General features: G+C 35.6%; 1 protein-coding gene across 2 annotated transcripts in view; it reads right to left on the reverse strand.

Annotated features, from left to right (window-relative positions):
* Positions 1-15,723: 15,723 nt before the first annotated feature.
* Positions 15,724-16,927, reverse strand: part of LOC149139446 (ABC transporter I family member 17-like) — a 251,129-nt gene continuing 249,925 nt past the window's right edge. For both annotated transcript variants that reach the window (XM_089446791.1, XM_089446792.1), the window contains exons 2-4: positions 16,481-16,834; positions 16,217-16,404; positions 15,724-16,091 (exon numbers count right to left, since the gene is read on the reverse strand). In XM_089446791.1, the coding sequence (XP_089302917.1) occupies positions 15,837-16,091; positions 16,217-16,404; positions 16,481-16,834 (797 nt within the window). In that variant the 3' untranslated portion in view covers positions 15,724-15,836. The remainder of the gene's footprint in view (positions 16,092-16,216; positions 16,405-16,480; positions 16,835-16,927) is intronic.

Genomic DNA, 16,927 nt, shown 5'->3' on the forward strand with positions numbered 1-16,927 from the left:
ACAAAAAGTAAGTGTAAATGCCTCAATCATCTCAGTACTATTAATTCTTTCCGTTGCTAGCTCTTTATGTTATGTAGGTGTAAATTGTTGTTGAATCAGTATGTAAGTATTTATAAGGATAGTGCAATTAGTAATCTCAGAAATAAAAGGGGAGGAGCTTGGAAGATAAGAGTTGTTGGTCCTTTGTTGCTCTTCCAGGATTCCCTCACCCATTTTCACTTGATATAATGGGAAAATGTCTCCCTCCTTTTCATTTTTGGAATAGAAATCCAGTAACCGACTTTGTTAAAAAATAAATAAAAATAATATTATTATTATTTTTAAGCACAAAAAGAATTAATATATGAGCATATATGAATTTAAAAAACATGTAACAAGATTCTTAACTATGAAGATTCACCCCACTTTACCATAGAAATTTTTAACCTCTAAATAGGCTTTGTTACAATACCATGACTTACTAACACCACATGCCCAAAAAACCATAACTCATATTCATATGAAACATGTTCAAATGACGTTTTTTTAATTAATAAATTTAATTAAAAGGGCATAACTACTTTGGAGATAAATCTCAACCTTTGATCTGTGTATACTACTAAGAATATTATAGAATACTCCTAGCAAGTTATATCCCTACCATCCACCTAATAATTATTAATAATTAAATTAAAATTATGGAAGCTCTTTTTCAAAGTAGACACCCCTATCAGTGTAAGTAAAAATACTATATAAATTTAAAAAAATTAAAATCATATTTTAAACTTACCACCCACAAATTATATTGATAAATAATTGTTTCATATTGATTAAATAAAGGTTCATATTGTTATACAATAATTTCATTGCTTGATTTATGAAATTGTATCTAACATATACCATACAAGAATAAAACAATATTTCTCATTGTGAACTTTCTTGATCCGAATTGAATCATTATATTGTTTGTCATCCATCTCGATGAATTCGGAGTGGAAAAAGTGGAAAAATCAACTCATGGGACCTTTTTTACTGACAATACCCAATTTGGCAAAACGAGGTTTGAAACCTTTTGGGAGCGTTTTGAGGCATCATATGACATTTTTGGGGGTAAAGATTTATCACTTAATGCCACACATTTTCATGTTATTCTACACACACACACACACACACATAATATATATATGTGTGTGTGTGTGTGTGTGTGTGCAACCCTTTTATGGGGAAGAATTCGCACGCACTATCCTCCAACCTAGACGAATTCAAACTCTATGAGCGTCCTCTTCCTTTGGCTCTCGAGACCTCCTGCTCCTGGGGCTTTTAGCCCTCGCTTGGTACGTAATGGATCATCCGGAGCCTCCTATTGAGGGTGCATTGATCCCTGTCCCATCTGTCGGAACTTCAACTCAGCTAGGATAAAATGGGAAAGTCTTTGCCTCACTGCTCTCCTCCTTAGGACCATCTCGTCCTAGACCGTCCATATCAAACTTTGCTAAGAAGATCAATGAAATTCCTGAAATAATCCTTCCTCCCACTCTTCCTCACCACGCAGCTCTGTATCTCTTTGAGCGAGGTTTAGTGGGTCATCTCACTAGGCCCTCTCCCCATTCGGTCCTTAAATGGGTAGAAAGAAACTGGGCCTCATCTATCATGGGGAAAATCTACATCATTTTCTACGGAAGAGGATAATTTACCTTCCACTTTGAAATGGAAGAGGAGAGAGACTTAATCTTCAAAAATGAGCCATATTTCATGGATTTAAGAGGGCTTAATCTCAACAGATGGACTCCAGAATTCAATCCAGAACTGGATGTGCCAAGTCTAGTGCAAGTATGGGTGAGGCTCCCTCATTTTCCTCTTCATTTTTGGGGAGATGAATTTGTTAAAGAAATAGGGAATGTTGTGGAGAAATATATTGAGAGCAGTGAGCCAAAGGAAAACATGCATGCCTGCGCGAGAATATGTGTAGAAGTAGATCTGGGGAAAGGACTTCCAGACACAGTCAAGATCAAAGTGGATAACTGGGTTCACATCCAACAACTAAACTATGAAAACATTCCATTCAAATGTAAGATATGTCATGAATATGGTCATTTTGCAAGTAAATGTACTAAAAATCAAGAAACAAAAGAAATAGAAAACCAGGAACCAAAATCAGAGCAGGTCAAGAAGAAAACGTTAGCAACCAAAACCAAAACCTCTAATGTTTCCAATCTTCCTCCCTCTTCAGCTACCTTCGCACTTCCTCGTCCCTTCCTCCCCTCTCCCCCACATCCTCCCCTTCCAGGCCTATTTCATCTAAATACCCCCCTCTCCCTCTGCCCCCCTCCCACCATCTTCTATCCCTCCCCCCTTATCAGATCTATTGGTCTCTAATCACTTTGGCTCCCTTCCAGACCCTGATCTCCCCTGCCCTCCCCCTTCCACCCTCCCTCTTCTTCCCTTCCCCTCTAATCCCTCCCTTACCTCGCCCATCCACTCCAAAATCCCTCTCCCCTCCTCCTTTGACCTCATAATCACTTGCACCCTCTCCAAAGAGCTCCTCTCCTCTCTCGACCACCCTAAAAGGGCAAGAAGAAAATCTATAACAGGAATTGGAGGTGAAGCAATGACAAAGGAAATGGCTCTGGGCACCCAACAACCTCTAGACACTTTCTTGGATAAAAATAAGGAGAAAATAGCCCACCCTAACAGAGGGAAAGGTCCTCAACCCTTAACATCAAGTGATAATGATTATAGTTTCTTGGAATTGCAGAGGAATGGGACGTATGCCAAAAATTAAGGAAATGAAAGATATCATAACTTCAAAGAAACCTGATATCCTTTTTCTTTAGGAGACAAAGACAAATGAAATGGAAATGGAAACAATGATACAAAAAACCAATAGTTATCAAGGAACTTTAATACCAGTGACCGAAGCCTCAAGAGGAATATGCACACTATGAAAAACTGGGAGCTCATTCAACAAAAAAAAGAGTTGCATTGGATAAAAACATAATTGGAAAACAAAAAAACAAAAGAGAAGTATCGCATTATAAATATTTATGCTCCAAACCATTACAGGGACAAGGAAGTCTACTGGTCCACCCTAAAAAATTATCTTATGGAGGACCAAAACATAGGCATAATCGTAGGAGGAGATCTCAATTTGGTATTGAGCACAGAGGAAAAGTTCGGGGGAAAATACAATGCTGACCCTTATAGGGAAATGTTAGGATCTATTATTGAAGCATGTAAATTAATGATAATGCCTCCTAGCAATGGAAAGTACACATGGAGCAATAAAAGAATTGGGAAAAATAACATAAAGGAAAGATTGGATAGATTCCTAATACAAGACAAAGTAGCCAATAAGTTAAGTGAGATAAAATCCAAAATCATCCACAATATGGCATCATATCACAAACTGGTGGCTATCACCCTTGGGAAGTTAGAAAATCTTGGCCCAATTCCTTTCAGATTCAGCTCCACATGGAACGACAGAGAAGAAGTAAGAAAAATCATAGCTCAAGTGTGGACAACACCAATTACTGGCTCTCCTAGCTATGTTTGGGAAACTAAATTAAAAGACCTAAGGAGAGAGGTAAAACACTGGGCAAAGATTAACCATATAGAAACACAAAAAAGAAAGTTAGAAATAGTAGAAAAATAGACAGAATCCAAGTGGGAAAGGAGCAGCAAGAGGAAATGCAAGAGAAGATATGGCAAGAAAAACAAGCATATTGGGAGATGTATAGACAAAACAGAAAGTAAGAAGAAGAGTGGCGGCTAAAATCGCGAAGTCTATGGCTCAAAGCAGGAGACAATAACACAAATTTCTTTCATAAGGCGGCCAACATAAGAAGATATGAAAATAAAATAGACTGTATAAAAGATAATGAAGGCAAATAAGTTAGAGGTCAAGAGGAAATAAAGAAGGAGGCTTACAAATACTATAAAAATCTATTATCATCCCCAACATCAAATAATGAGTATGAAGAATATCTTCAGCATATACCCAAGAAAATCAGTGAAGCAGAAAACAATGAACTCACAAGAATAGTTGAAGAAAAGGAAGTTGCAGATGTTGTTTGGGATTTGCATCTAGATAAGGCTCCTCGCCCGAATGGGTTGCCTATTTCCTTCTATAAAAACAACTGGACCATTATTAAAAATGATTTGATAAGAATGATAAGAAATGTTTTTGGGAAATTCATGGTTGGAGGATTCACAAACTCTTCCTTCCTTGCCTTGTTTCAAAAGAGTCAAATGCTAACTCCTTTAGTCGATTTAGGCCTATTTCTCTGTGTAACTCCTCCTACAAAATCACAACAAAAATATTGGCAAACAGAATCAACGTATTGCTTCCAGAAATAATATCAGAAAACCAAGGAGGATTTGTCACAAAAAGGCAAATTCTAGACAACATTCTAAAAGTGCAAGAAGCTTTGCACTCTAGCCTAATGAAAAAATAAAAAGGAATGGTTTTCAAGCTTGACATGGCTAATGCATTTGATAGGGTCAACCTGGGTTTTCTTGCAGCTGTCCTACAGAGATTTGGTTTCTCAAAAAATGCAATAGATATAATAAAATATTGTATTGTGGGTCCTTGGGTTGCATCATTGGTCAATGGAAGACCAAGTGAATATTTTCAGAGTTCAAGGGGGCTACGACAAGGTTGTCCTCTCTATCATTTCTTATACATTATAATGGTAGACTCCCTGAGCATAAGTCTTGAGAAATGCAGACAAGATAGGACTATCATAGGATTCTCAATCTATCCTGAAGTAAAAAGTATAAACCACTTCCTATTTGCATATGACACTTTGATTATGGGAGGGGCCTCCAGCATAATGGAAAGAAGAATAAAAAAGGTAATAAATAGTTTCATGGAAGCCTTTTGAGGGATTTTAAATAATCAAAAATGCAGAATCTTTGGATGGAACACTCCATCTCGCACTCTCCAAAAAATATCAAAAAAATTGGAAATTCCATTTCAAGAAAAGTGGAGCCACTTCCAATATCTTGGACTCCCGATCTCAAAAGAAAATTTGAAGATGGACATATGGAATAAGTACATTGAGAAAATGAAACAAAAAGTGCAGAACTGGGAAATGATCTGGCTGAATATGGCAAGAAGGGTGGTATTAATAAAGGCCCTACTCACATCTATCCCAATCTATCATTATGTTGCGATATTAGCCCTGCCAAGTATACACAAACAAGTTGAGCTAGTAATCAGGCGGTTCCTATGGCAAGGAGGTAAAGTGGAGACAAAGAAGCACAACCTTGTGAAATGGGATGAAGTAACTCAGCCCTATGAGAAAGTTGGGGTGGCAATGAAACTACCAGGAATAATGAACTTGGCTCTAGGAGCAAAAATAACTTGGAGACTTATAACACGAGAGAGTAGTTGGTGGAAGCAAATCTTAGAAGCAAAATACATGAATCACGATATAATTCTCTTATTGAGAAAAGGTTATCCAATCAATCCCTGCTCCCAAGTATGGAATCTGATTAAAAAAATTGTTTCCCTCATCAAAGAAAACTCTTCTAAGATACCTGGTAATGGTAAATCCATAAAAATATGGAAGGATAGAATAATGGGAAATCAGCCCATAGCCTGCCAAGAAAATCTTCAGGATCTAAGAAGATGGATGAAAACAAAAGGAATCACTACACTGGATGATATATCTCTTCGGAGAGATGGAGAATGGGGAGACTGGAGGATCCCCATCCTCCCTCATGGCGTTGTCCCTGAGTGGAAGTCCCTAATCTCATATATTAAGGGGGTTGCTCTGATAAGTATAGATTCAAAATATTCCCTTCATTGGGATCCTAATGGAGGAGATTTTTTAGTAAAATCCAGATATGCCACTTTACATCAGCATGAAAATTGAGACTGGGATTACTGGAGGGTGGCATAGAAAATCGAAACACTGCCAAAAATCAAAGTTTTCATGTGGACATTTCTCAAAGGCAAAATACTGACCACTGATAATCTTAAAAGAAAGGATATGAAGGCCCATCACATTGTGCTATGTTTCATGGAAGTGAAGAAAATATCCAACATCTTTTTGTGGAGTGCCCCTTTGTTAGGGACTACTGGAAAGGGCTTGTTATTCCCTAGGAGGTTATCATCCAACATTCGCTACCTTATCATGAACTTCTATCAACCTGGGGAAAAAGCTATCCATATTCCTTAAAAAAAAAGAAACAGTAAAAAGATATTGGCTAAGTTTGCCCTCATTTATGTGTTGGCAAATTTGGATAGCAAGAAATCAGACGAGCTTTAAAGATCGCACTCCAAATACTAGAACAGTCTTGGCCAAAACTTGGAGCATGTCATCTGAGTTCATCAACTCTAAAGGAGTTAAAGCAATAGATGCTCAACATTTGCAGCATGAGGAAAGAGTCTGGGCTGAATTCGCGATGAGAAAGCAACAAAAAATACACATCAACAAATCTCCTAATAATAAGTAGAATTGGAAAATAAGAATGAAACAAGAGGGGTTCAAAACATGGAAAAAATTTAAATAGGTCATGCTTACTGTTTGATGGTGCTTCAAAGTCTAACCCAGGCAAGGCTGGAGCGGGAGGTGTACTTTTTGACCCAGGAGGGAAAAATCCTATTACTTTTGAATGGGGACTAGGAGAACTATCCAATAGCAGGGCATAAGTGTATGACCTCCTGTTGGGAACGTAAATCCTAAGGTAGCACAGTATGAAGAATCTAGTCATAATGAAGGACTCTTCAATAATAATCCAATCGATGGTGGAAAGAAGAAGCCCCAAGAACAAGGCCCTGAGACAAATAACAAAAAGGGTGGGAAAAAACTTGATGTTTCTAGGTGAAGTCACCTTCAAGCATATTCCTAGAGAAAATAATCGTACTGCTGACATGCAGGCTAATCTGGTTGTCAACCGTGCTATGGGAGAATCTAGAATCGATAATGTGATTGCTCAGAAACCGATTCCATAGGAACTCTCGGCATAATGTGCAGAGAATAACAATCAAAGAGGGAACATCAAGGTGGGAAACAGTCACTTCGGCTCGAATGAATAGATATCAGAATATTAGAAAATCCCCAAGAACAGACATGACAGTCAGTATTCGACTAACAAGTGATTGATAACTACTCAAGCTTCTTGTTAAATGCATTCGTTCTCTTCCCCAAGGAGGCATGTTGCGCAACTATATATTCTCCCCCTCCGTTCATCTTATTTTATCTATGCCATCTTCGCCCTCCCTCTTCTTCCCCTCAATCTCTGTAGTACTCATCTCTTTTCAAGTAGTTGAAGCTGCGCCCCTTTGGGGTTTGAGCTTATCCGCCCTGATTTCACCTTGCCTTATTACTTCGTGCAACTCTATTGGTTATTTACCAATTCCATTTGCCTCTGCGCTACTCTAGTGGCCCCTACCTTCACACAACTCTAGAGGCGTCTTCAACCTTTTTGTCTTCGCGCAGCTCTGGTGCCCCCACCACTGCGCAGCTCCTATTGCCCCCGCCTCCGTGCAACTCCGATTGCCCCCTCTAGCGCACAGCTCTAGTGGCCCTCGCCTCCTAGTTTCTTTTACTTTCACGCAGCTCTTGTCGCTTCTGCTTTCAGTCCCCGGTCTCCCTTCCGGCAGTTGTGGGTCTTCGCGGGATTGGCTAGTGACTACTTTTGTCTCTTCTCTCTATTTACTATTTCCCCATCTATGATCTACGGGATTGATCACCTTCTCCCTCCAGGAAATATGAACCGGAATCCGCTTGCAAATGTAGCTAAGTGCGAAAACTGTGCAGTTTGTTGAGCAAACAAATTCATGATTGAGCAAGTCAGAGAAGTGGTCAAAGACTACAATATGAAGCAAAATCTGAGAATTCCTTTTGAAAGAGACAAATAGAAGAACATAGGAAAGAAATCTCTGCGCTAAAAAACAAATGCATTCATTTGGAGGAAATGATCAATTATTTGAAGAGCTTACTTATTACTTAGATCGAAGAAAACTCCAATGCTCAGAGCAACAAGAATTGGCCTCAGCCCCATCAGGAACCCTCAGTAAGCAAAAATTAATTGTAAATGCATCAATCATCTCAGTACTGTTAAGTCTTTCCGCTACTAACTCTTTATTTTATGTAGTTTTAAATTGTTGTTGAATCAATATGTAAGTATTTATAAGGATAGTGCAATTAGAAATCTCATAAACAGAAGGGGAGGAGCTTGGAAGATAAGGACTGTTGGTCTTCTGTTTCTCTTCCAAGATGCCCTCACCCATTTTGGATTGATGTAATGGTAGCATGTCTCCCTCCTCTTTTTTGGAATAGAAATCTCGTAACCGACTTTGTTATATGTGTGTGTGTGTGTGTGTAAGCGCAAAAATAAGTAATATATGAGCATATATGCATTTAGAAAAACATGTAACAAGATTCTTAACTATGAAGATTCACCCTACTTTACGATAGAAATTTTTAACCTCTAAATAGGCTTTGTTACAATACCATGACTTATTAACACCACATGCCCAAAAAAGCATAGCTCATATTCATATGAAAGATGTTCATATGACATTTTTTTAATTAATCAATTTAATTAAAAGGGCATAACTACTTTGGAGATAAATCTCAACCTTTGATCTGAGTATACTACTAAGAATATTATAGAATACTCCTAGCAAGTTATATCCCTACCATCCGCCTAATAATTATTAATAATTAAATTGAAATTCTTGAAGCTCTTTCCAAAATAGACACCCCTATCAGCGTAAGTAAAAATATTATATAAATTAAAACAATTAAAATGAAATTTTAAACTTATCACCCACGAATTATATTGATATATAATTGTTTCATATTTATTAAATAAAGGTTCATATTGCTATACAATAATTTCATTGCTTGAATTATGAAATTGTATCTAACATATAACATACAAGAATAAAACAATATATCTCATTGTGAACTTTTTTGATACGAATTGGATCATTATATTGTTTTTCATCCATATCTATGAATTCAGAGAGGAAAAAGTGGAGGAATCAGCGCATGGGACCTTTTTTACCAGCGGGAACCAATTTGGAAAAACAAGGTTTGAAACCTTTCGGGAGCGTTTTGAGGCATCATATGACATTTTTGGGGGTAAAGCTTTGTCACTTCAGCACCACACATTTTCATGTTATTCTACACAAATATCTTTTCAACAGTGTAAGAAGCGTGTCAATCAGAGTCCGTATACAAAATTTATGCCACTCAGAAGTTGATCTTCTTGTTTTCACACCTATAGTTCGGGATGATGCCCCGTTAGCCCCCATTATTCATGGAAAAGAGGTTAGCCACCTGTTTGTGATGTAAAAGACTCTAAAGATTTATATTGTAACTCTAGTTAAGAGTTGATGTAGTCAAAATTAACCATTAGTAGACTATTGGGCTGTGTTATAATCAGGGTATCAGGAGGAAGAGGCATTTCATTATTTCGAGAGCATTTTGTTCCATAGATGAGCAAAGATAGCGAGGAGAGGTAGGATGTAGAGCACACAGAGAGGATTTGTGCACTGTAGCAGCTGACGGGCCATATGCATTACTTTTTTGTATCTGCAACCATATTTCCACATAGAGAAAGAGAGTGAAGCGACCTCACCTTCCAGCTGGGTTTTCTCCCGAAAGGGTTTCCCAGAGAGCATATCTTGTGTCTTATGTGTGTGAGTGTGAGCTTATTTTGTCGTTCTCTATTTTTTTGCATAATTTCCATTTGCATGCATGCACTAATTACAGTTAAATCTACAGATCTAGAATTTTGATAAACTGTAATAGTGTAAAAAAATCAACATTTGAATATATTATTATCAGATATATTGTGACGAACTATCTAGTGGAATATCCATGACAGTTTACTGATCATTTGGTATCGGAGTAGGTTTCTTTTGGTATTTTGTGGAGATTGCACGTATTTAGATCGGTGGGGCCAAAAATTGTAAAACCCTAATCATGGTCGACGAATCTGTAAATGAACCTCATGATCCTGCAGAGTCGAGGTTTACATGGCTGGAACAACAAGTCGCAGAAATCAACCGCAATGTAAGCCTCCTCATGGTGGCCTTAAATAGCAAGCTAGGAATATTTGGAGAAGATGGGGGTTCGAATGCAGAGGACAAATTTGAACAGGGATTAGAAGATCAGGGAGAAACAGAGAACCAATAGAAGAAAAATATGGAAAAGATCAACCCGGTTCGAGTGTCATGAATTAGTCCCCGTTTAAAATGGAAGAAAATTTTGATATCAAGCCATACCATGGCGAGATTGACTCTGAATTTGAACCACTAGTTGCAGCAACTGGAATTTTATTATAGCGTCCATTAGATCGAGGAAGGGGAAAAATTCTCATTTGCACAACTAAAATTAGAGGGTCATGCATTAACTTGGTGGGAAAGTCACGCAAAAACCCCAAGGTTAGAGGGAGAACCTCTAGTGACTAAGTATGAAGATTTCGAAACCCTCATTAAGTCACAGTTTTATCTCATTGTGTAAATATGTATATATATGTAGGTATATATAAAAATATCATATATGTATATGTTTGTGGGTTAATAATACTAAAATATTTTTATACTCAACGAGAAGAAGTAGTTGAAAGTAAAAGGGAGATGTGTAATTCATTTAACTCTTAATATAAAATTAATATTTTGCATTTAAACTTACGAGATAATAAATTTGAATGTGGGTTATAAATAAAATATTTTAATATGCATAATTAAATATATATATATATATATATATATATATATATATATATAGTTCTACGTCCGCAAAATACCAGACAAATCCACTTAAAGGGATTACTTCTTGCTTACTTGACCACAGAGCCTCTCCCCAAAAGTGTTGAGAGGATTGAACCTATTACCTCTTAATAGAAAAAGTGCTTTAATGAACAAGAACCTACCATTTGAGCTAACCCTAGCGGCTATGTACTTAAAATATATTAATAAAAAAACATAATTAATGTGAACAACCTTCATAAATAAAATATTCAATTCCTATATTAAGTAAAATGTTTCGTCTCTCAAAATGTATCCTAGTGATCAGAATTTCAATTTCCCGCGACATGTAATTTCTTATTGTTAAAACATTTCAAACATTCTTTCTATACAATTTGATCCATTTTCAGGTATATTTTTTAGTCAATTTTGTCTGAAAATCTAGCAAAGATTTGTTAAACTTGTAAGTTTAAGTTGTGTAATTTGCACAATCCAAGTGCCCAATAACATTTTCAAGTTGTTGAATCCATTTATACCTATCATGGATCTACAAGGATCAAATATCTCAATTATAAAAATAAAAAAATAACAAAATCAAAATAAAAATAAAAATAAAGCATTTAAAATAGATTTTCAACTTAAGAAATTTAATCCCTCTTGATACTTTCTAAATTAATTTAATCCCTCTTGATACTTTCTAAATTAGTGATTAAAATAAATTTATATTAATTAATAAAAAAATATCAACCCATAAACAAAAACACCTCAATTAACTACATATACACCTGATTTTATATATATATATATATAAATTAGTGATAGATCCGAAGTTTGGATTCTGATAATGCCCATTACGTCCTACCATCCTCATCATTTTATTGACAAGGAATAAAAGCATAACAAATGCAGTTACTTTCTGACTCGACACACTCACAAATTCATCAAATTCCATTCCTTCAATTGCATTGTCCACGCTGGCGTTCTACTACTTGTCTTCACTTTGATGTCGACGTCACTCTCTTCATTATAAATTAAATCGTGATGGGAAGAACAATAATTATTACTTCCAACACCTTAAATCAACTCATATAACTCTCTATAAATATAATACATATTTATATTTACTTTTTCCTCTTTTAAATAATTTTACTGGTTACAAAATAATTATCACTTTAAGAAAACCATGAAAGAATTTTATTTTTCGTCTATATCGGACTTTGATTAGTTTCTCTATTTTATAATTATACGTTGGACTTGTCCCACATGTAATCTTTATGTCATCTTTGTGTCAGCGTTTAATTTGCGTTGGACTAGTTTCTGTATTTTGTTATAGTAAGTTACACTTGTCTTACACGTAAGTTTTGGTATCAATAAGCGATAAACATAGAGTTTGACAAAATGGGGAAGTGAGTCGATATTTTTCCCTTTTTTTCAGTAAAAAAAATGAAATATATTACCATATGAGTTTAATTTACATATTTTGTCATTGTTGATAAACTATAGTATAGCTATCCTATATCATTCTGTAGACAAAATTGTATATTTATACATCATGTAACATGATATCAAGTTTGATACCTATATATAAGTAGGGGTCATAGGGGTCATAGTAGCCATTTTGTAAAAAAAAGACATCATCCCATCCCATGCATCATGAGAAGATATACATATTATCCACACGTGCTTATATAAGTTTATCACCTAGTCACAGAAAGAAAATAAATCAAAAGAGTATCAAAAGAGAAAACAATGATTAGACAAAAAATGCCACAGTAGTTACCCAGGAAATGGAAACACCCCAACATCCAATATGGTGTCTCCTGAAATGGAAACACCCCAGCGTCCAATATGGTGTCTCCCAGCTTGATTTCTTTGTGCATACCATCCAGTTGTTCCTGTAGCCCTTTCTTCGATAGTTGATCTGCAATTTGGTTGAAATCCCTTCCAATGTGCATAATCGAAGAATTTCCGAAAGAGAACCAAAGATTGTCAATTTTCCTGAGCCATTCGAGGAGCATTTGTTGATTTATTTTTGCATATCCCTTGTCATGATCAATGATAGTCTTTGAATCCCCAAATATGTGTATAGCAGGGATGTTGAGGAAATGTGTGAACCATAAAAGGCCCCAGAGGGTCATCGCTTTAGCCCTTGTGTTCGTGCCGCTGCCCACACTCCAGTGTACCCAAAATTCTTGATCTTGTGTAATAGCTATCCAGAAACAGCATCCACATTTGTTTCTCTGCCGCCCCGTCAAAGAAACCAATTGGATACTCCATCGTGGGCTTGACAGCTTGTGAAGGTCTTTCTTAGGCCCATTGTTGAGTGATATTAAAATAGAGTAACAAGAAACGATGCGATCAAATACCTGCATAAAGTTGTCCCTTGAGTTTTCAAAAATATATTTGTTGCGTCATCTCCATATCTCCCAGAAGAGAATTGGGGGGATAATCCTCCATGGGGATTTTTGTCGACTCCACCAATGCAGACATGTCATAATGTTGTCAAAACGATTACAAGGAAAGACAATAGAAATAGCCAGTTTATTCCATACTTGTACAGTGTTGGGGCATTTTAGAAACATGTGACCGTTGTTCTCCTCTGCATTCCTGCATATCACATAGATACTTGGTCCATGCCAATGTTTCTTTTGGGGATTTTCCCATGTGAGATTTTTGTTTTTCTATACCAACAAAAAAAGAAGATGATTTTGATGGGAATTTTTGTTTTCCAGTGATTATAGAAATCACAATTCCCTGTAGTAGTTGATATATATATCATTCTCTGTAGTATATGGAGATTCTTAACTTATAAATAGGTTTTTTCACAAAGAGATGGTAAAGTTTTCTAGACAATCAAAAATCACTTGCATCCCAATTTTTTTTCAAAAACTCCCACCATATGAGAGTTTGAATAGTGTTTTTGGTGGAATTGGCTTCATCACCATCAAAGAATGTGGGGCACTCAAAATATTGAAGCTTGACAATTGTAACTAAGATTTATAAAAAATTATTCCATGGTTTTAGAGCAAATTTGAAGCCTCGTTAGACTATGACATCTCAAAATACCATAGTTTATCAATACCATACATCCAAAAATCATAACTAAAGTTCATATCATGGTCATATGACATTTTTTAATTGACCAATTTAATTAAAAAAACACAAAGAACATAATTACATTTGAAATAAATCTCAACCTTTAATCTGTAACTGCTATTAAAAATATTCTAAAATATTATGTAAAGGTTAAATGCCTACCATCTATATAATAAATAGTGATGATAAATTAATATTACGAAAGTGTTATTTATGGTTAAATTGTTTTGGCAACTCCAATTTAGTGGATTGAAGTTAGTGAAAACTCAAGTCATTGGTTGGTGGTATTAATATGGTGTTAAATATTTTAAGATTTTAATTATTTTTGATAGATATATCATTTTTGAGAATATAATTTAGATATTTTATATTTTGATTTTTTATTATTTTTTAATTAGTTTAATTTACCATTTAATTAAAGCTTATTGAATTGGTAAATTTAAATTATTAAATATTTTAAATTTAATTATCATTAAAAAAATAATAGTTTGAGTAGTCAGTGGGCAAAATTTCCCTTCTATAGATGTTTTATTCTCTAGAAACATATTAACTTGTATGAAAAATATTTAAATATATTAAAAATTATAAAAAATATATCAAATCCATATTAACCATATAATTGAAATAATAATTTTTTTATTAAAAACTTTATATTAAAAAAATAATTCAAATAATATAAAAATAAATAAATAAAAATAAAAATAAATAAATAAATAAAATACAAAACCTCTTAGTAATCTATTTATATCACACAAAACAAAATAATCTTCAAAACAAAATACATATGAATCAAAGGCAAATATGACCTGGCTACCTCCCATACATTCTAAACAAAACATAGATACAAATGCAATTATCCACAAAGAGACAACTAGCTCTCATGCCCACACTGACACATGCATTCACCCACGAAATTATAAGAACTGGCAATTACACCACGCTGGGAGTGTCTCACGCACTTGGAGACTGTCAGGCCACGGCAGACAGACTAGACGAGAACCATATATATATATATATATCATCAACCATAGGAAGTTTTTATATAAAATAAATTTTATTTAAATAATTAAAAATAAAAGTAAATATAATAAATATATAGAAATAGTGTAGTTTAATTAATAGATTTAGTAGTTTTTTTTAGAATTTGGTAAAATATGTGATTTTTTTTATATATTTAAAATATGTTTTTAAATGCAAAAATAGATTTAATATCTTGAAAAACAACATAGTATTCTAATTCTATATATTAAACAAGTTAAATTATGTTATTTTTTTTGCTAGTTAAGACTAATCTAAGTACCCACGGGGATTTGAACCAGTGACCTATGGCAAGGAGTCTCATAACAAAACACCCATTCACCGTCAATCCAAAACCCCGTGGGCTACCATATTATGTTATTACTCATATTAGAAAAACCTTTACCTTTTATTTTTTATTAATATTTATTATATTCACTTTTGTTTTTGAACTATTTATTTTATTATTAATTAATTAAGTTTATTATTTTTTTCTATATTATATTTCGTTTATTTTTAAGTTTTAAAGTTAAGTTTTTGATTAAAATTGAATTGAAGTAATTTTTTATGTTTTAAAATTTTTGATCAGAATTCCATTAGAATAAATTTTATCTTATTTTAATTAAAGTGTGATTTTTTGTTTTTTTAAATGTATTAAATACAGAAATAAATATTTTTTCAGAGAGAAAAGCTGAATAGATTATATTAAGATCATATAATTGTCAGTAATACATATGACAGAAATAAATATATCTTTAAAAAAAATCCAAAAAGCTCACAATTCAAAATTTAAACTCCTAATTTTAATTTTAAGCATCTAAAAACTAAAAACTAGAACAAGTAAGCCACAACTAAAACTTCACATAAAAGCATAACAATTGCAATTGCTGTCTCACTCGACACGCACTGACAGAAAATTAAGGTGGAGAAATTCATTTCATAAAATTTCATTCTATCGCATTGTTTGCAAATTTACAATTCATTTCATCAAATTTCATTCATTCAATTGCATTGTTTGTGATGGTGAAATTCAAGAGCTCAATTCAAGGAACTTGAGAGCCGTGGGATGCTTTGCATTGCAGAGCTGGTCGGGTTTCAGAGTCTCCACAATCTGCCCATCCACCAACAGAAAGACGAGGTCGGCGATTCTTTGAATCTGTTTGACACTGTGGGAGACCATGATAATGGTCATCCCCTTCTCCCTTCTCAGCTTCCCAATCGACTCCTCGATGCGCTCAGTGGATATGGGATCCAGGGCGCTCGTCGGCTCGTCCAGCAGCAGCACCTATTTCTCACAACAACCAGAGTCAAATTTCGACAAAAGAAAACAATGACAGAATCCTCTTCCTCCGCCGTAAAAAAGCCCCAATTCCCACAACATTAAACAAATTCAGAAAATGCAAGACCGACCTCAGGCTCGTTGGCGAGAGCTCTGGCCAAGGCCACCCTCTGCGCCTGCCCCACGGACAGACTGCTGGCGGATCTGGCGGCCAGAGAGGATTCCAAATCCGCAAGGCTCAAATACTCAACTACCTTCTCGTCCGACAATTTCTCCCCGCGGAGCGCCGGCCCGTACCTTATGTTATCCGCAACGCTTCCTGTGTATAAAAAAGATTATATCCTCACACAATTCATCAAGGTGAACAAGAATTGCGCATCAAAATGATTACCGACCTTCGAAGAGGGCTGGCGTCTGGAAGAGCATGCCCACACGGCTTCGGAGGGCGAGCACATCGAGTTTAGTGATGTCCTGGTTATCGAGGAAGACGGAATCGGCAGGCGGTTCCCAGAGCCTGTTCAGTGCCCTCAGGAATGTCGACTTTCCGCCTCCGCTGGGCCCTATTACGCCCACCACCGTCCCCTTCCATATGTCCACCGACACGCCCGAGAGAAGGCTCGTCCCCTCCTCCGTCTTCCTCCAAAGATTTTTGACTCTTATCTTCGGATGGCGATCACCATTGCCCACAAACCCCTCCTCCAGGTCGTCCTCATCGATGCCGCGCAGCAGCTGCTGCTCGTCTCCCAACTCTTTGCAGCCCAAACCCCCAAAGATAATAATAATAATCAGAAGACAATAATGAGGAAGAAGCGTACAAAAAACACAGAGTGGGTGTGCATAAT

The sequence above is a fragment of the Pinus tabuliformis genome, chromosome X (genome assembly GCF_031772625.1).
Source record: "Pinus tabuliformis cultivar Carrire ecotype Pingquan chromosome X, CPIR1, whole genome shotgun sequence".
NCBI classification, from domain to species: domain Eukaryota; kingdom Viridiplantae; phylum Streptophyta; class Pinopsida; order Pinales; family Pinaceae; genus Pinus; species Pinus tabuliformis.